The sequence below is a fragment of the Ixodes scapularis genome, unplaced genomic scaffold, assembly GCF_016920785.2.
Source record: "Ixodes scapularis isolate PalLabHiFi unplaced genomic scaffold, ASM1692078v2 ptg001639l_1__unscaffolded, whole genome shotgun sequence".
Classification (NCBI taxonomy): domain Eukaryota; kingdom Metazoa; phylum Arthropoda; class Arachnida; order Ixodida; family Ixodidae; genus Ixodes; species Ixodes scapularis.
The window spans coordinates 682459-701866 of record NW_024610181.1 but is presented as its reverse complement, the minus strand read 5'-3'; the positions used below and the strand labels follow the sequence as shown (position 1 = coordinate 701866).

General features: G+C 47.8%; 1 protein-coding gene across 1 annotated transcript; it reads right to left on the bottom strand.

Annotated features, from left to right (window-relative positions):
* Nucleotides 1-1692: 1692 nt before the first annotated feature.
* Nucleotides 1693-16072, bottom strand: LOC121834580. Its single transcript, XM_042288306.1, has 4 exons — nt 16035-16072; nt 11353-11772; nt 8121-8306; nt 1693-1756 (listed from the first exon to the last, which is right to left on the bottom strand). Exons 1-4 carry the CDS (start codon nt 16070-16072, stop codon nt 1693-1695), a joined length of 708 nt encoding a protein of 235 aa, XP_042144240.1.
* Nucleotides 16073-19408: the final 3336 nt, after the last annotated feature.

The window sequence follows — 19408 nt, the reverse complement described above, 5'->3', positions numbered from 1 at the left end:
TTTTGTACAAAATTTCTTCTGAGTACAAAATAGCGTCTCCACGGTCCGGCCATCTCCAATTCTTTTTGGTCCTCTCCATAGTGTTGACGATGTACCCCTCAGGTTTGATTTCCGTCACTCTTCCCGGGAAAAGTCGTCCTTCGAAGTTTACTACGACAAAGTCATCCCCCTTGAAGGTGCTTTCTCTGGAACCCATACCACGGACCCTCGGGACGTTGCTAGTATTTGGAATCACGGAAGTGGTAGGAGTGTCCGTTTCCGATAGGTGGTCAAGACTTCCGGAGAGTACCTCGGAATCACTTGTGTCTTCTTCCGACCACCTTTTGTTGTCGCTGTGCTGACCATCTGAAGACGATTCGCTGTCACTGCTTTCTTCTGCGATGTTGTCCTCAAGAGAAGACCTCTTCCTAGGTCGCCTAGCTCCGATACCGGAGGAAGAGCTGCCCTTCTTTCCCGTTGTCGGTTTTCCCGTCCTGCTGGCTTCTTCCACTTTGGCAACCGATATGCTTTTCCCCGCTGGGACATTGAGTATCTTCCTCCTCTTGGTGGCCTGCTTTCCAGTCCCCTCTTTTCTTTTTTATTTAATTCCTCCAAGAAGATATCCCCTACGACGTCTGTCATGGATTTCAAGCTGTCCTCGAGGACTGATTTAGGAAGCTGTTGGAGAGCCTTGGTTTTGTCCAGGGGAAAAATCCCGGTCTTCCGGAATCTTGACTTCAGGTTTGTTTTAATGCTTTCTTCCAATTTGATCGTCATTTTTTTTTTTATTAGACCGGGCAATTTGTTTTTTGGCACGGATGTGCAGCAGTTTCCAGAGGTTGACTTTTTCAATTCCGCCAAATGTGAACGGCAAATTATTTTCGGGCTACGAAAAACGGCGGCATCGAGAGGCTGCAGTAGATGAGTCGCATTCGGTTTGAGCGCGATGAACTCTACATTATTTTCTTCGCACAGACGAAGCACTTCGAGGCTAATGTGGGAACTCGAATTGTCCCCGACGAGAGCTTTTGGACCATCTTGCTTTTCAATAGGGGGACCATAAGGGACATGAACCAGTCTTCGAAAACTTGGTTATCGAACCAACCAGATTTCGTTAGATTATAACGGGCCGCCTCTGGTCCATTTTCTGTCCATGTCGACCAAAGCTTTTCTTTTTTGTAATTGACGTAAAGCGGAGCCAACTCTTCCGCAGCACTTCCACAAACCATAATGAAAGTACAGGCTTTTGATGAGTTTTGAATTTTTCTGGATACTTAGCTCCTTTTTTAGTTATCACTTTTTTGCTCCCTGGATCATCCTGTACATTTGTTTCGTCGCAGTTCCAAATGTTTTCGTCCCGAATACCATCTGGCTCTTTCTCCAGATGGCCAAAAAACGTGTCAATCACTTCTGCATCCGTTGATGCCCTTGCGTATGGGATGTTTTTTGACACGCATTCAGAGAGGATATCTTTGTAACGTTTCAAGAAAGAGTTTGCCCACTCCTTACCGGGAAAGTTGCCATCTTTGGAAGCAGACACTTTTCTTCCCGTTCGGTCAAGTCAAACTTTGTCATTGGGAAGCCAAATGAAGACAATCAACCTCTTCTCCTCCTCTTCCGTAAAAGCAGGTTGACGACCAACTTTTTGAGCCGGTCGATCGACTGAACCCCGAGCCTGTGTGGTCTTCAACAGCAAGGTGTTCCCATCAATATTTAACCTAAGAGGAAAAACAAACAACACATAAGACATAGGTAATGGTAATGCATAGGTAAGGACCTAAAAAGAAGAAAAAGAAAGATGTTTTAATACTACTCACAAACCTATCAGATACTGCCCTCGATGAAAATTTCTTTGAAAGGACCAACTGAACGGCATTATTCAACGTTTCTTGGGTATAATTTTGGTACGGCCGTGCACCAAGCTTCCTTTTATCATTCCTCATATCTCTTAAAGGGGCCCTCCAACAGTATTTGAGCGTCGACTTTTTTTTGCGGTTTCTACACGCTAGTGGTCCCGGAAACCCAGTGGACAACGAAAGAGTTTGAAAATATTAGCGCATCATATTTTAATTTGACAACTCGGAAACACCTCCTCCGACGGTGGTGCCGCGATGTGCCGAATGCGTGCGCATAACGGCGCTCCTTTTCACTATACGTCACATTCTCTGGGTTTCATGATTGGCGAGAGCCGTCCCAGGAATTTTGAAGCGAAATAAAGTATATCACACGTTATCCATGATTATTTCTCTAACAAGTCATTTTTATAGAGCTAATAAAGTTGCAAAATAAGGTTCAAAAAGGGCGAAAACAACGCCTTCTCTGCGCTTTGTCAGAGCTCTGCGCCTTGTCGCTCATGTGCGCCTCCCATCGGCGTCCACGACGTACCATCGCAAGCAGACGACAAGTGATCCGTCCAGACAATGCGCATCATATTTTCACTTGTGCGCCCCCGGTCCCGGTCAACTAAAAGCAGTAAGAGGAGCCAGGGGAACCCTTATTTTCTTTCAGTGCTGTGACAGACTTTTCACTGTTCGAGTGAAGTGCGACGACGGGACCCAGCTTTTGCCCAACAGGACCGCACACCAGTTTGTAGCTCCTACTCGCCGAGGTGGCTCCGGTGGCGGAGTTGCGGGAGACGAGTCTTCCGCGGCAGTCGAAGTGGACTGAGGCAGAGACGCGTCGCGGCGCTTGCGTGGAGTGTCCTCGTACGGCGCGACGCCCAGCTCCGCACTCAAAATCCAATAAGCCCGGTAAATTCATCGATGATGGCAACCCGATCCCAAAGCTACGATGGTTGCAGCTAGGCCTAATGGCCGACGAGCCGACCGGGCCGACGCTTTGCTCCAATCGCCCGGGCTGACGCTTTGCTCCAATCGCTAAACTGTTTCATTTTACGTCATGAAGCGCAATTTTTTGCTTATTTAAAGTTGTTTTCTGCAATATTTAGTTTTCTAATAACTCACAAAATATTGCGAATTTCTGTCATATTTTTTTGCCTCGGTGTTCCTGCTTTCATGGAGCTCCGTTTCAGTGCGAACTTCAAACCGGTCAAAAAATTGTTGGTGGGCCCCTTTAAACGCTGCAAAATCAACCAAACAACATATAATTTAAATTAAAAACAGAATGGGGTAATGTTGTGTGTCACAAAGTTACCCCGCAAAGTATCAACATTTCAGTTTCCTTTCTATAACCTTAAACAAAGGTGACTTGATTAAATTTTTATTACAGTTTATTTTAGCTTGCGTATTAACAATCAGAAGTACATACCTGTTTTCGCTGTTTTTCTCGTGCGGACAAGTGGAGCACACAAAGTTTACGGTGCTTCAACAATGCGCGCTAAAGCACCATTCAACGTGTTGGCGTCTAGAGTGGCTCCGGAGCGCGGGAACTTCGGCCGGCTGCCGCTAGGTGGCACAGCATGTCAGGCGAGCTTGTTGAGTGGCTCATAGCTTTTCGGCGGCGCCTGGTCATGGCGCGAGATTTAAAATATAGAAAATTGAGTGCGTCTCACAGAGTAACCCCTGCAGTCACAAAGTAACCTCATTTTACGGTATTATGAGGACCTTCGCCTTTTGTTTGTTTCAAAGTAGTAAGCAACAAGATCTTTTAGACAGGTGCTATACTTCATTAAGCCCTTAGATCAAGAGGAAAAGAACTCCATGGATCTCATTGCCTAAAATACACTCCACTGTTAAGGAGAAAAAAAAAAGTTAGGATGCACATTTTTCAGTTTCTTTCACAATTCTACCTCTTCCTTGCTGCTTCGCAATCATTGCAGAACCCTTTTCGTGATTCAAGGGTTCTCTTCATATTCACGCATGCGAAGTGAAACCACTTGTATTTGCACAATGAATCGTCACACTTCCTCATTTACCTGATTCCGGTCTCTTGCAGTAGCAATAAGTTTAGGCAGTTCCGTCGTCTTCCTTCTCGCTGTCGGAACATGTCACGCTCTCCGTGACTTTGTCATCTTTTTAGCTTTTTTGACTCGAGTGCTTGAAACAGAGCTCAGGCAGGAGCACACATTAAAAGAAATATACATAACGAGCTACCATCTCGAAGCAAAACTTTCTATCTCAGGAGATGCGCTGCCTAAACAGGATCCTTAGTCATTCACACTACAAAGTCTCAGCGCATTCTTCCACACACCAGCATTTGCATCTGGACCTGGAAGTAGTTCTTGTGGTCTGTCTTCAACATCAACTTTCCACGTTTTGTTACCAGGCAAGAACTCTTTAGCTTAGGGATTTCCAAAATCAAGAACACCTTGCACGGTGTAAGCAATTCACTTCAAGCACATCTTTCGCGCAGCAGGGGCCCCAGTTTATCTGTAGTGTCACCTAATAATGGGTGATTCGTGGAAAAATGCACTCCGGACTCTTCACACTTAAGGTCTTGGTCGATTTGAGCAATCTCCAAGATGTACTAACCCTGGCCTTGCTCTCCTGCTCTTTTCCCCAAGCAACCTGGGGTGCCCTGAACTGTGTCTTTAGTGGGCTGCAAATCCTCCTCACGAGAGACTGGGAGGGGTTGTTGATGGATGTGGCTACACGCTGCCTTGGCATTGGAGGCCTTGATGCGGCCCGCTTGGAAGGCAGACCACTTCTCTGACGCTGCCTGTCTCTTAAAGGCTCTGTTATACTCCGACGTAACGCGTACGCGCTTACGAGCGCGTCACAGCGACGTCACGCCGGCGAAAACCCGAAGTTCTATACTCCGGCGTCGTGGCGTAACCGACGCGACCGGCGGCGTTCGGTCGCAGCCTGACCACCTCGACGCCAAAATGGAGCATGCCGTATTCCGCGCCGGCCGCGCCAGCGACGCCGGACCAGGATGCATCACGCGCTGGCTCCCGGGAGCCCTCGCGTGGGAAGCGCGGCGAATACGAGCAATAGCAGAGGACAGGAGCACCACTCCGTGTGGCGTCATGTTTGAAGAATTGGACTCGGTCGGTCGAGAAGCTGATCGAGGGAATTCGTCCTCACCCGTGTGTCTACGACACGAGGAAGCTTGAGTACTGTAGACCGGGCGCTTGTCAAAGATACACCGTATGTACATTGACCGCCTACGCTTGCGGCGCAGGCGGTGCACCAACAATGCAAGCGCGAGTTTTCGTCGTGCAAGGTACGTCCACGCCATCGCTCGAACTTGGCGCTCAAGAAGCGCGGGAATTTTCGTGTGCTATTCGAAACGAAAAGGAACCGGAAGTGGCACACTCTCGCAGGAAACGTGCCCTCGTAGTCAGATTCTGCGCATACGCCGCGCCGGTGGCCCACCGACGCAAGCCGCGGAAGCCGCCGGGGCCGCCGGAGTATAAAGAGGGCGAATTTTTGACGCACGCGGCGTGACTGAGGTGACGTAGCCGACTTCGGCCAGCGTTCGCTTGCGCGCGCGTTACGTCGGAGTATAACAGAGTCTTTAGGCTCTGTTGGCTCTGTTATACTCCGACGTAACGCGCGCGCAAGCGAACGCTGGCCGAAGTCGGCTACGTCACGTCAGTCACGCCGCGCGGGTCAAAAATTCGCCCTCTCTATACTCCGGCGGCCCTGGCGACTTCTGCGGCGCGCACTGATGCGGCGCGCGTCGGTGAGCCGCCAGCGCGGCGCATGCGCAGAATCTGGCTACGAGGGCGCGTTTCCTGCGAGAGTGCGCCATTTCCGGTTCCTTTTCGTTTCGAATAGCAGACGAGAATTCTCGCACTTCTTGAGCGCTAAGTTCGAGCGATGGCGTGGACGTACCTTGCACGACGAAAACTCGCGCTTGCACTGTTGGTGCACCGCCTGCCCCGCAAGTGTAGGCGGTCAATGTACATGCGGTACATCTTTGACAAGCGCACAGTCTACGGTTTTCAAGCTTCCTCGTGTCGTAGACACACGGGTAAGGACGAATTCCCTCGATCAGCTTCTCGACGACCGAGACGTCCGATTCTTCAAACATGACGCTGCACGGAGTTGTGCTCCCGTCGTCTGCTATAGGTGGTATTCACTGAGGCTGCAGGTTCGATTTTGCCAGGGAGCGCCACCGTCGATCCGCCATCTTCGAGGTCTCGGTTTGACTGGCTTGGGTACGCTACGCGGTCGTCCGCTGCTAGTGTGTGCTAATTTCATATCGTTGAAGCTTCGTTGAACAGAAGAGAGAAGAAAAGTTGGTCCCGGGGGCGGGCCGTTTTCCTTGTTGCCGCCAAGTACCGTGTGTAAAGGCTGAACCGCATGTAAGCAATTTGGCGAGCGACGGGACGAGACGAGCGACAGCGACGAGACAAGCGACGACGACCCGCTTCGTTGTCGCTCGGTCACTTACGCGACGGGGCAAACCGCATGAAAGCGACGGGAGCATGCGACCAAGGCGATAAGCGACCCTTTCTAGAAATCCAAAAGCCAAGCGACGCGACGACCGACCGTGAGAAATCTCCGTCGCTCGTCGCCGACCCCCGTCGCTGTCGCCATCGCTCGCTAAATCGCTTACATGCGGTTCACCCTTCACTGTCACTCGTCGCGTAGCTCGGTTTTGGGATTTCTAAAAAACTTAGCGCTCATCGCCTTGGTCGCGTGCTCCCGTCGCTTTCATGCGGTTTGCCTCGTCGCGCGAGTGACCGAGCGGCAGCGAAGCGGGTCGCCGTCGCTTGTCTTCCCGCTCGCCAAATCGCTTACATGCGGTTTTTAAATCGCTTGGGCTAATGAAATTGAACCGCATTTTTTATAAGCTGCGCACTCTGTGAGCCGCACGGTATGTTTCTGCACAGGAACGAACACCGAAGGCACGACGTATGTACGACACAGCGGCGATGGAGCCACACGGTTACACGGCCGTAGTACAGAAAATCAGCTATACTCCGTTTCATTTTCAGTCCGAGCGCAGCGGACGCTAGGAGTAATCCCAGCCAATCTAGTGTGGGGAGAGTGTCATGTGACCTTGAGCTCCCTGTGTCCCTCTGCCCAACCGGCAGGTCACGCGATTTTCTCCCGGCGCTGGATCGGCTGGGATGGCCTGTGGCGTACACTGCGCTCAGACTGAAGGTGGAACGGAGTCTAGAGAAAAACAATAATGAAACTAGCAAAACAAAACAAAGAGTAATCACACCGTGCTGCAAAAGCACCAAAGTAGAAAAATTAGTTCTTGCAAGAGCTACCGCCGTCGGCTGAGCGGGCGACACGGAGCGCTTCATGGAGCCGAGGGAGCAACGCGGCCGCAGTAAACGAGTCCGATTGCGACAAAAACAAACTAAAACACACAAAAAATACTCCCACGGCGCTTCAAAAGTACCAAAGTATAAGAATAACCCCTAGTTTCGATCAAAAAGACCCTTTAAAGTTGTAATATACTGCTAAACCACGCTCAAAAGGTCCGGCCAGATGGCATTCGCGATAGCAAGAGACCTCGAAGATGGCGACCGCGGTGGGCGATGGCAGCGAACCTAGCGAGTGACGTCAAGTGAATGTCACCTATTGCTCGTATTCGCCGCCAGGGCTACCGGGAGCCAGCGCGTGATGCATCCTGGTTCAGCGTCGCTGGCGCGGCCGGCGCGGAATACGGCATGCTCCATTTTGGCGTCGAGGCAGTCAGGCTGCGTCGAACGCTGCCGGTCGCGTCAGTTACGCCACGACGCCGGAGTATAGAGCGTCGGGTTTTCGCCGACGTGACGTCGCTGTGACGCGCTCGCATGCGCGCACGCGTTACGTGGGGTTAGCCCACATGGTGCGTTTTTCTCCGCGTCTGCGTCGCGTCTGCGCCTGTGCTTTGACGTCACTTCCGGCGCAAGGACGAAACGCAGCGTTTTTAGGCGCATTCCGGCGTATCTGGAGGAGCCAGATATTTTGCGTCCAGGCGGCGCGTCTCCCGCTGCGTCCAGCAGGCAACAACCAATGAACGGCCGTGTTTAGTAGCAAGCAGCGTTTGAAGTTTCTTCAGTTTTCACCACTGTAGGACTCTTGTAGTTTTTGCCACGGCCTTGCGAGAATGGCAGTCAACAACGAACGCCTAATTAGCGAAGTTGAAAAGCGTCCTGCGCTCTGGCAGCCGGAATGTAAGGATTACAAGGATACAAAAAAAAAATCGGCCATTTGGAGTGAACTCGGCGATCTCCTTCTGCCGGGAGACAAGGATCGCGGTAAGTCCTAACTTTCACCAACGAAAGTGCCCACCTCAATCTGAGTCTTCTTTTTATTTTAGTGGACAAAGTCCAGAAACGTTGGAGATCTCTCCGGGACAAGCTGGTGCGCTTGCTGCGCGACATGAAGAAAACCAGCACGAGCGGTGCCGGCGCCGACGACGTCGAAGACCCGATGTCGTGGCCACACTTCGAACAAATGTATTTCGTGCGAGATACCCTGCAGCATCGAAGGTAATGCGTGCACTGCGAATTCTCCGATAGTGTTCTTTGATTAAATTATTTGATAGCCGTCCAGGCTTCGCTGTCCCCAAATAATAGATCGCCACTCATAGATTCCACGTGTGCATGCCTCTGGTATGTCCATACGGTCTTTCTGCTGTCACCGGCATCCGAGTGCAAATAAACATGATCATTATTATAATTACGCGATTTTACGGCGCTTTTAGTGACGTTCTGATACACTAAGGTCTGAGTAGATTTGGAGCTGCGTAGTAGCTGTGCCGATCGAACATTTCGGCTAGCATAAGCTTCCTGCACAATGTGAACTTTCTACTGGTTAATACTCAGTGTGATGAAAGGTACAGAAAGAACGAAATAGAATGAGGCTATTTTTAGCAGTGTGCAGTGACTTATGACCATTTTTCATGCTAACTCAGCGAAATCTGCCGAAGCGCTTCACACAATCGTTCACTGCACTAGTGAGCCTAGCCTTCCCCTACCCGAAAATTCGTGGCTGTGCCCCTGATGTGTGGCACTGATTGTTTGTTTTATTAAACAAATTTTTTTTCTCCTTAATCAACAGCACGTCAGGAAACATGAAGACATCTAGCACATCGTGTAATAACGACTTCATCCGTCCGGTGAACGAGGGGGCCTATTTAGACGAAAGGGGAGCAGCGGATGGGCCGGAGCCGGAGGCTTGCATTGTCGAAGTGTATGAAGTGGACGAGGAGCACCAGTCTGGGGGGGTGGGAAGCCCATTCCCTCCAGCTTTTTCCAGTGGCGCTACGAACGAGCCGCAAAAGAAAAGGACAAAGAGCAATCCTGACCCGCTCTTGACGGAGCTCCAAAATATAAGTTCTAGTGTTGCATGCCAGAAGAAGCCAGATGCGCATGAATACTTTGCCCTATCGTTGTGCGATCCAATGCGATCTATTTATCTATCCAAGGTGTTAAGAATGCGTAAAAACATCTTGCAGGCTATCGAAGAGTGCCAGGACTAGGTAACTTAGGCTTGTTTCAGATGGGGCAGTTTTTTCCAGTAATCCCGCCATTCCTTGCTATACCCGTTTTCACCTCAAGAACCATAGTGAAAAAAGTTCGGCTCCTCGCGGAGCATTACTAATATCCCTCGTTACGCTGAGAATTGAGGCATATGTAGGTGTATTTTAGATTAGATATGTGTTCTCTTATCAAGACGTACACGTTTCAAACGCCAAAAGCATCGCGTCTTCCTCCGACGACCAAATTTTGTGAGAACTACCTCGCGCGGCGTAGGAACATGGAGCAAAACTTCCTTTTTTCTTGACGTGAAAACGGGTATAGGTGGCATCGAGCCGGATCAAGTCCAGCAATTCCGTGTTACAGCTCGAGAATCTGTAAATTGCTCTGTCTGTAGTGGGACTTCGCGCTGCCAAGAGGGTACCTGGTTTAATTTTGTTCTATTTTTAATGTTTAAAAGCTACTGGGGGTGCAATAGTGGAATGTAACATTCAGTGCATTTAGTCTACAGTTGCAGGGCATTTACAGACATGAGGCTGTTGTTTGCAATACATTACCTGTGTACAACTTTTTCTTTTTTGGTAAGATTGCTGCATAGCATATTGTGCCCAAGCAATGTTTTCATACTATTAACAATATCTTATTTCTAGGAATGAAAGTTGTCAAGACTAATCTTCTTTTATGAGTTTCACTGTGATTATATGTACCTGGTATGTTGTTACTGTTACCATTTTAAGTCGTGGATTCTGTACTGCTGCAGCAGGCAATTTAGAAAGATGGTGATATGTTCAAGTTACATTTATATACAGAATATTTATTCAAAAATTCAAATACATTGATACAACTAGTGCAATAATAAATTCAAAACAAAATATGCAATGTGAGAAATATACCATTTCGTTGTTTACCCTGAGACTGGGGGGGTTTTTGAAGAGCAGAAGTAACAGAAACAGTAACAGACAAGTTGTTGTGAATCAATATACCTACAGCATCTACTAAGTGCCTTCAAACGGCAACTTACTAATGAAGCAACTGGATAGAAATGTAATCGGGACTTGGTGCCGCATGTACAGGTTAGTTGAAATAATCATGGTTAGTCAAATTAACTAGTCATTGCCGTGTGGCACATGCACTTAACAGATAGGCTAAAATGTTATCTCTGAACATGCAACCCCATTTTTTTTTTGTTACAGCTGTAGCGGCGACGAGTATAGACATTCACTTTATGCTGCAATTTTGTTGTTCAGAAATGTACTGTTAATTACCACGATATTTTCTGGTGATGTACGATTCTTGCTATAGAACATTTACTATATTCGCAAGCGCCCCGGCCCGCACTCGAGGAATCATGGGAATGGTGTTCCTTCAGCTCCTTGGTGATTGCTAATTTTGACCAATTCCATGGTTACACAGTTTTTGAGCACAACTCGGAATCACCCTACCCCCAAGGACCTGTCGTACCACTTTTAAAATTGCTCGTGAATGTCAGCATTTTTGATACTGCACGTGCGGTCCACCTTTCAACCTGGCTGAGCTGCAGAAATCTCTTGCAATATTATCATTCTCGTGATTGTTGTTTTAGCGGCAATGGTTTAAAAAGCCGACAATTCACAACAACAAAAACCAGGATTTTGCTCGGAGTCAGTGGGGCTTATAGCATTTTTAAAGTTTCCAACTTAATATCACGAAAATGATAATAATGCAAGAGATTTCTGCAGCCCGTCCAGGTTGAAGGGTGGACAGCATGCACAGTGTCAAAAACGCTGACATTAAGAAATTTTAAGAGCAATATGATAAGGCGCTTGTTCAGGGTGACTCCGAATTACGCTCAAAAGCTATGTAACCATAAATTGGGTCGAAATTATCGATCACTAAGGAGCCGAAGGAACACCGTTCCCATGATTCCTCTAGCACTGGCCAGGGCGCTTGGGGGATATTGCGAATGGTCTATTGTGTTTATTAAAGTTCAGAATCTAGTTAATATTTTGTTTTGTGTCTTCCGAGGTTTGCCAAATAAATGTCAACTTGACTCAAAATTTTACATGAGGTTCACATGGACTCCGAGCTTTCGCAGGTTGCTTCGTGCAACCTGTTTGTTCACGCCAGGCTGGTCCCACTGCCAGGAAACCTCCCCAGCAGGACTACAGAAATAATACATGTACATCTTCCTGGCGAAGTCTGCATCATCGCCAAAGTTCCGTGCACGTGTGGCCTCCAGCGGAAACAGCAATTCCCTCGCTGAGTCTAGGATCTCGCGGCGCCACCCTCCTGCCGTTGGGTTTTCCATGTTGTCGTCCTGATCAGCATAGGCTGCTGGGTGTTCGCTGTGTACCAAGAGAAAGTTGGGCAAGACACAGCAGGACTTGATGATGTAATCGACGTTCTCTGGCAGGAGGTTGATTGTCCGGAGGAGAATTCTCCACCGGGCGGACATGATCCCAAAGGCATTCTCCACACATCTCCTGTTTGACAGAAGTTATTAAAGTGATTAGTGTGCACACAATAGCACTGGAATAAAAGGAATAGTGAAACACTGACAGATGTTCTAAACATGGAAACTGGATGCACTTCTAAGCAATTTATGAAGGACTTGGGACTAAAAAATGTGTATGATGAAACCCGAGTGTAAATCGATTCACAAAATCATTGCAAGGTTTATGTAATTATGACAAAATCCTACGACAGTTTCTTAAATGTGTTGAGCACTTCACAAGAGGCAGTTTTAAAAGTAATACTATTGAGGGCAAAAAGAAAAAAAAAGATGGCAAAATTTCTGTTGCAAGGCAGGTGCACCTTTCTGTAGTCGCGAGGTTAAAAAAGTTCCTCCTCGTAGTAGACTACAATGCTGCTAGAGGGCTAAACTCAAGATGGTGAAATTAGAGGAGGTGGAAGTTTGCGCAGTGATGAGCTCCCGAGTTGAGCACATCCGGTGTATGCCGAGCTTGAGGTCATCCGCGGCATCCTGCTCAGTGTGACCAAGGTCATTGAAATTGAAAATTCAAGACAGCTTGCCCTGTTGGCACTGTCTGCAGTGCTTGGGCACAATCGACAAACGAGTGTTGTCGATTGGAAGATTAGAAGGGTAGGAGGGGGCATGACGTCAGCCGTGTAGCCTCCACAAGCCAAGCTCCCTTGGCGCCTCGCCTTTCTCATTTTCCTCCTTACCCTCCTCACTTATCGGCCCAAGACGCAATCTACCGGACGGAGCTGCTTGCTTCACATCTAGCGTTCGATCTGATAAAACCTAACGGACGGAGCGCGCGCAAGCCTGCAAGGAATCCTGCTACAATCAACCATCCATCTCGCACGTGACATGTCACGTGCACCAATTGCCAGAGAGATCTTGGGTCAAGTTTGGTACAACATTGTTTAAACTTTTTTTATGACTGGGCTTCACACATATTGCAATGTGCCCCCTCCTAGTACTAATAAACTCCTTGGATAGCCCACTCTCAAGATGTTCAGGACTTGCAATACGCCGAAACATGTCACTGTCCTTTTTGTTAACTCTTGTGCCTGCATCTGCAAATAAACTGGCAAAATCAAAACTAACTGGATTTTCGTCCCCCAAAATAGAAGCACGGTGTCTAGCAATTTATTATTTTGAAATTCCCTGACTTTTCCTGACAATTTCAGGTGAAACTCCCTGACCACTTAAATATATAAAACAATTTGGTTAAATATACAAGACAATTACAACACAAGAAATTGAGCACTGTGAGGATAATTTTCTGCAGGCTTGATCCAAATTGCATATTCCGAAATATTCGGGTTTGTCCAGTCCGGATTGAACAAACATTTTCTTGCCGCAGACATTGCAGTGAAGAGGCTGCTTCCGGAAACACGAAGCTCAACTGTGCACATCAATAACCGAATGGCGGCAAAGCCGCCAGATGCACTTTCGGATACTTTTGGCTTGGATTGGGGTTTGTGGCTTTATCATTTGTTACTATGGCTGTGTTCCAAATCTTACCCAAATGGATCTGAGTTACTCTGGAGGGTCGCGTCACGTGACAACGCCGATTGAAAAGCGCTGGACGCGGGTAGGTTATAGAACGCTAAGGTACAAAACCTTTACCCTGGAGCAAGATTGAGTAAATTTTGGAACACGGCCTGAATCTAGTAGCTCTAACTGGATGGAGCCTAGTGTTGCTCCATCAATCCAATCCAATCCAAGGCTCGGACTAGATTTGTCGGTCGTTTCATTTGCATTGGGTAGTGCACTCTACACCGGGTTAGCAGAGCCCGCGCTCCGCTCTAAGCAGAACTTATTGCCCATTTTTTTGCCCCCCAGTCCTCAAGTCTTTGCTCAGGGAACTCGATGGCATTGCCGTCTCATTTTCCTTGACTGGACTCGCTTTTTTACAATATCCCTGACTATTCCCTGATTTTTCCCGGTAGTTCAAATCTCCCTGACGATTCCCGGTTTTCCCGGTCACTAGATACCCCGAGAAGTGTTGCTCACAGTATGATTATTAAGAGGACTGCTTTCATGATTTGTGCCAGACGAAAGTTCAGTTTCGGTTAGAACATGGTCAACATAGCCGGGGAAACTCCTGACATATACTTCAATTTTAAATAGAACATGCAAATTGTCTTCAGTATCCTTTTAAGACTGTGCTCATGTGCTCAGATTTCACCAATTTAGCAAGCTTGTCTTAGTGCAAAGATTTTCATTAATCTTGACTCCAACTTCTTATCTATAGACCGTTTTACTGAAAGAGGGCGAGAGAGAAAAGGGGAAAGGGCTACCGGCGGTTTCCCCCTTTCTGATTGTGTAGAAAGAGTGAAAGTCCCGGATGAGAGGCTTCGCCGGTGTTGGGTGTCTGCTGTGCCCGATTCGCGCTTTCTTTCCTTTTTTAAACTCGCAAACTTAATTAGAGCCAGAGGCTTCGATGGCAACAGTCCCCCGGTCATTGGGACACCATTGCTCGGTCATAGGGTGCACGAATAAAAACAAAGCATAGAATACTGTCCGAGGACATGTGTAGCTTGCAAGGAACCCGGCAAGGCGAGAGCGGCTGCAATGTCTTTCAGCTCCATCGCTTTCCACATGACCCCTGTCTCCGGTGGCAGTGGATTGCGTCAGTAAGCCGAAAAGGCGTTTCCTCCACGCCATCCTCTCGACTTCGCTCGGAACATTTCGTGAATGGAGCGTGCACCGAACGCTGTACCGCCGATGAACATGGGGTACGCTCGCAATGTGCGTGCGAGTTTTCTCGTGATAACTGCTGTTTCAGCTTGTAAAATTTCGTAACTGAATTTATCTTAATAGTGATAATTTGCAGTGGTGACTGAATCGATTTTATCATCTACAACACTTAGTTGAAGGCTTATTTCCGCCGCCGGGTGAGGCTGGAAATTGTTGAAAACGTAGTTCTATTGTGTTTTTTGTTTTTTTTTAATCGCGATTTTCTGCGCGATATTAGAGAGCCGGCAAAAGCGCTCCTTGGAGTGCCGCTGGTGGGTTGTTTCCGTTGACTAAGGCGCTTTGAGGCGCTTGATAGTCGCTGCAGGAACGTCTCGTGTGTTGCGATCTGCGTTTTCGAGCCCAGTGTGCACGTTTCTTTAAGTCATGGCATCCGCCAGTGTGGCGACGGGGGGAACAGTGGCAGCGAACGTGACAGCGATAGAAATTGGAGGTGAGTACTCAAAATATTGCATCGAATAGTAAAATAATTCGTAGCTGCTTCGAGGCTTTCTGCGGTTCGATAAAAGTACATCTAAAGCGTCTTTGTCGTTCATTCACAATAAGATATAAGAACGGGGACACGAAGATAAAAACAGCACAGCAAGACGATATGTAGGAGCTCCGGGCGTTTACAAAGTTAATTGAGGTTCCCGTTTCGTGTATCGCTTGTTGATTACAACTAAAAGCGGCTACGTTGAAATAGGCCCATTGTAAGCAAAAATGTATAAATGGTTCATCATTTCCAGTCATGCGGAAAGCAATGGAGCTTAAAAACATTCCAGCCGTACTTGCCTTGCCGGATTCCATGGAAGCTACATAGGTCCTCGGACAGTATTCGACACTTTCTGTCGTTATTCGTGCACCCTATAATCCAGCAATGGTGTCCCGATGACCGGGGGACTGTCGCCATCAAAGACCATGGCTCTAATTAAGTTTGGGAGTTTAAACGTAGAAGAAAGCGCGAACGAAGTTGGGGCACTGCAGACGCCCAACACCGGCCAAGCCTCTCATCCGGGACTTTCACTCTTTCTACACAATCAGAAAGGAGGAAAGCGCCGGTAGTCCTTTCCCCTTTTCTCTCTCGCTCTCAAAATGGCGCTACCCACGATAAAACGGTCTATAGCAGTTATCAAAACATGCACTGCACCACAATTTTCTGTCTGGTGGTTTGATTGTGCAACACGAACCAGACCCGTATATCGGGAGAATCTGGCCAGTGGGTGTGGCGACGAAGGTGCTGGAGAGGAGAAAAGTGAAAGAAGGGGAGGAGAGTGACGAAGGAGCGAGAGAGAAAGAAGGGAGCAAAGAAAAGACTACCGCCGTTTTGATGCGACGCTGTCGGCGCGCCAAACACTGTTGAGGCTACAAGTTGTCTACTACGAGCTTATTTCTTTTTCGCCTGAATAAAAGTTTGCGTCTAAACATGGAGAAACTTTATTCGTTAGCACCCAGGCCAAACTGACAACGATGGGCCTCCCCCCTCCCCTCAAAAAAGAACTCCTGGCTATGTGCTTGGCTGGAGCAGTGGTATACCGATAGATATTAGGTCTGTATTTGTTAAAGACACACATAATGTGTCGCAATTGGACGTTGAGTTTAGGCAACACGACACAGTGGTAAATTCCAAAAACTCTTCTACAAATGTCGGGTGGGGGATACGGTCGTGGAATGCCTGTACACGTGTAAAACCTTACTGTCTCAGGCAAACTGCCCAGGAATAAGTCGCACAATGAGTGCAATCAATGTGATCTGAACCCGAGACTGCGGTAAGGAAAAGAGAAACTTGGAAGCAGAAGAGTACGACACAAGCAAGAGGGTGACATCTTAACATCAATTAGTTCTCAATTTGTTAGCACAAGACTTTTTTGCAGACTCACTACATTGTGCCCTCAGAGAAATTTAGAGGCAATATATTGAATATACTGCAAATTTTATTTTGGTTGATTACGTGCGCGGAAAGACATTTCTGGGTAGCTAAACTCGTGGAGAAAAACATTCTTCGCTTTCTGACGTAGCGTGAGGAGTGACCAAAAGAACGCTGCAGAGTTTCCTCCTCCCTGCGCGCGCTCAACTTCGCAACTTTTGACGAAAAATCCCCCGCAATCCCTAGGCGGTGCACGAGAGCACGAGACAGCGCGGGGAGGCGAGCGTTCACGCCGCTCGCTGTACATTGTCTTTGAGCTCTCTAGCGCCGACAATCCCGTCATGCCTCGCCCAGGCGAGGAGCGAGAGCAGACGACGAAAGTTTGTCTGCTATGACGCGGCATTTGCACAGCAGAACCGAAAGAAAAAGTTGGCTTTCTGCTCAAAATCGCGTCCCACGGGCCACAAACCCAAACGCGAGCTTGAATTGTAAGCGTCTGATATTTCACGAAGGGAGGAATCGACGACCCGTGTTTTATTTGCAAAATTTGAGTCACTTTCTTGCCGTGCAGACGCTGAAACCTACCAGTGTGTAATGAAAGGCCCAGGACAAACTCAGAGGCCGCGAGATATTGCATCATGTATGTGCGGGTGAAAAGTGGAACATTTTCGACAAAGCTCCCTTGCCAGAAACCTGTGACGCATTTACTCAGCGTCCGGGAAGTCTAAACATGGAAACGTTGCCCGAGGCTCACGCAAAGTCATATTTGAACGGCAGCTATCTTGCCCCGTCATATTTTTTATTTTTTTTTGAGAAAGCTCTCGTTTTCAATGCCCTCGCAAGGGAAATAAAAACTCTCACGAAACATATTGTTAGATGTTCCAAAGAACTAGATTTAAGCCGCATCCTTTCAGTGGTTCACTCATAATACTATGCTTAAAACGAAGCAAGCTCTTGCACTTACAGTGCCATCAATTTTCTCAAGTGTATGCTGTTTTGTAGTCAGCTGGTTTCGGAAACTTACGCCGTCTGTAGATATTTCTAACAGCCGAGTTCCTTAATTAGAAGTCATCGCAAATATAGGTTACACGTTGCAGCAACCAAAGTTTATAGATAAACGATGGCAGCGACTGCGCTCTCGCATGCCCACCCATCATGTCGAACAAAAAGGTGCTAGTTTCGGTTTGAGGTTGGTACTTTTCTACAACACCTACGGCGTCAGTACCAGTCTGCGCTCGGTGCATTCGGCAAGTTCGTTCGGGGCCTGTTCTCCGTGCAGCACTCCACGGGTGCAATGCATAAGAACTCTCACAGTGCAAGTCTGGATCGCGGATCGGGAGCCCGTCACTGGCCTTACCGCGGCTATTGCTTGACAACAGGCAATACGCCGCGTCCTGTCTAGTTCTCCCTTCGGTTTCGTCCTTGTTGTTTTGGCGTATTACACCATGAGGCAATACACGCAAGTCTAAGGGAGAAACACGCAAAAATAGGAAGCTTGTATGCGGTGTTCGAGGGTGAGTATTTTATGACGTGCTGCGACGAGTATATCAGGTGCTTAAAGGGGTACGGAAACCAAATTCTGGAGCTCATTTCTTTGTTTCAACACGACGCAGGTAGCAGCACAACCACAGAAACATAAATATTGCGCTAGAAAACGCAAGAAAACATATTTTAAAGTGAATTAAACGATAATCAGAAACCACCTGGTAGTTGGTTATGAAGCTTCAATGGAATGTCGTGACGACAACATGCCTCTGAAAGCAGCGCCGCAGCGGTATGTCCGCTCACTGGTATAGATTGCCTAGGCCTGAACGCAATACCGAGGCGTCTTGGTGGAAAGAGCCAAAACGAAGTGAGCCACCTTGGTTTCAGCTCTCGCGCGACGTGCAAACGCGTGCTTCGGTTGTTCTCAGGTTTGGTGCGCGTGCTGGCCCCGCGATATCTACAGCCCTTGGGTACTTCGACAAAGCGAGATTGTAACGCGTTGACGCCTCCAAGTGGCAAAACTCGTCACTACGGTACGCTTGGTCGTCCGAGGCATGATGACGTCAAGACGTCTGCCGGATCTCCCGAGATGCATCGCGCTCCTCTATGGCTGATTTTGAAGCGCTCGCCAAAATCGCGGCATTTAGAGCATAAACTATAGCCATCTGCTCAAAATACGACCGTGCGATTATTCATTACAGGCTTAGCTGATCATATTGAACTCATTTCTTGGTGTTTTCTCTATATTTCAAGTTTCGATTCCGTATCCCTTTAAAGGTCAAATAGACATTCGTCAAACTTTCGAACATTGATTAAAAAAAATGGCCCGGAGGACCACCGATTTTACCGACATCGCTTGCTTCGGTTGCTAAATAAATGGCGCGTTCAGCGACTGAATGGCACGCTCCGAGTTTCAGTTTGTCACGGAAACCCTCGCAGCAGTTCAAAGAAAAAGCTTTCACCATGAAGTACTATGACAAGCGGTTAAAACGATGCGATGCGAATGTCCCCAGTAAAGGCCTTCTAACTTATCATTTGCTGAGCTTTGATGACTCCGAGATCACGTATGACTCCACAATAACTCTCGGTAGCCCTTGTCTCATTAAACACGTCACAGTTAACGCCCAACAAAGTCGCCCTCCACCCTCAACCACACAACATTTATTTAAACAAGATTGGTATTCTAACGCAGTTAATATTCTTGCCCACAATATTAACTGTTATTTGGGGAAGCACGATAGAAGTTTCATTATTGAGAACAACCTACTAACGTAATAAAATTGAGTTTTCCCGTTTCTCCTATAGCATGCATTAGCTCATGTCAAGCAATGACTGCCGGTGGTGCCGCTCGACCCCAGCAATACAGGCCTATATCCGCGATCCAGCCTACTAAGAGATCAGTGGTGCCAGTGCTATTAGACATAAATCGTTTATTTGCATTGGTACACCCATACCTGCCGGATGTTGGGACGAGGCGCAAAACCGTACATCCGGCCAGTATTGAAGCCGGTTTTTGGCCGAAATTGCCTCGACACTCGCCAAGAAGCAACGTGCTTCT

Bases quoted from the DNA above. Each gene is read 5' to 3' on its own strand.
- LOC121834580 (XM_042288306.1), bottom strand. From the start codon at position 16,072: ATGTGTGTCTTTAACAAATACAGACCTAATATCTATCG. The intron at 8,307-11,352 runs GTAAAATTTTGA...TCGATGCTGCAG, and splicing joins GGAGTCCATGTGAACCTCAT to GGTATCTCGCACGAAATACA. The intron at 1,757-8,120 runs GTGGGCACTTTC...TCTTCTTTTTAG, and splicing joins AAAAGAAGACTCAGATTGAG to GTCCTTACCTATGCATTACC.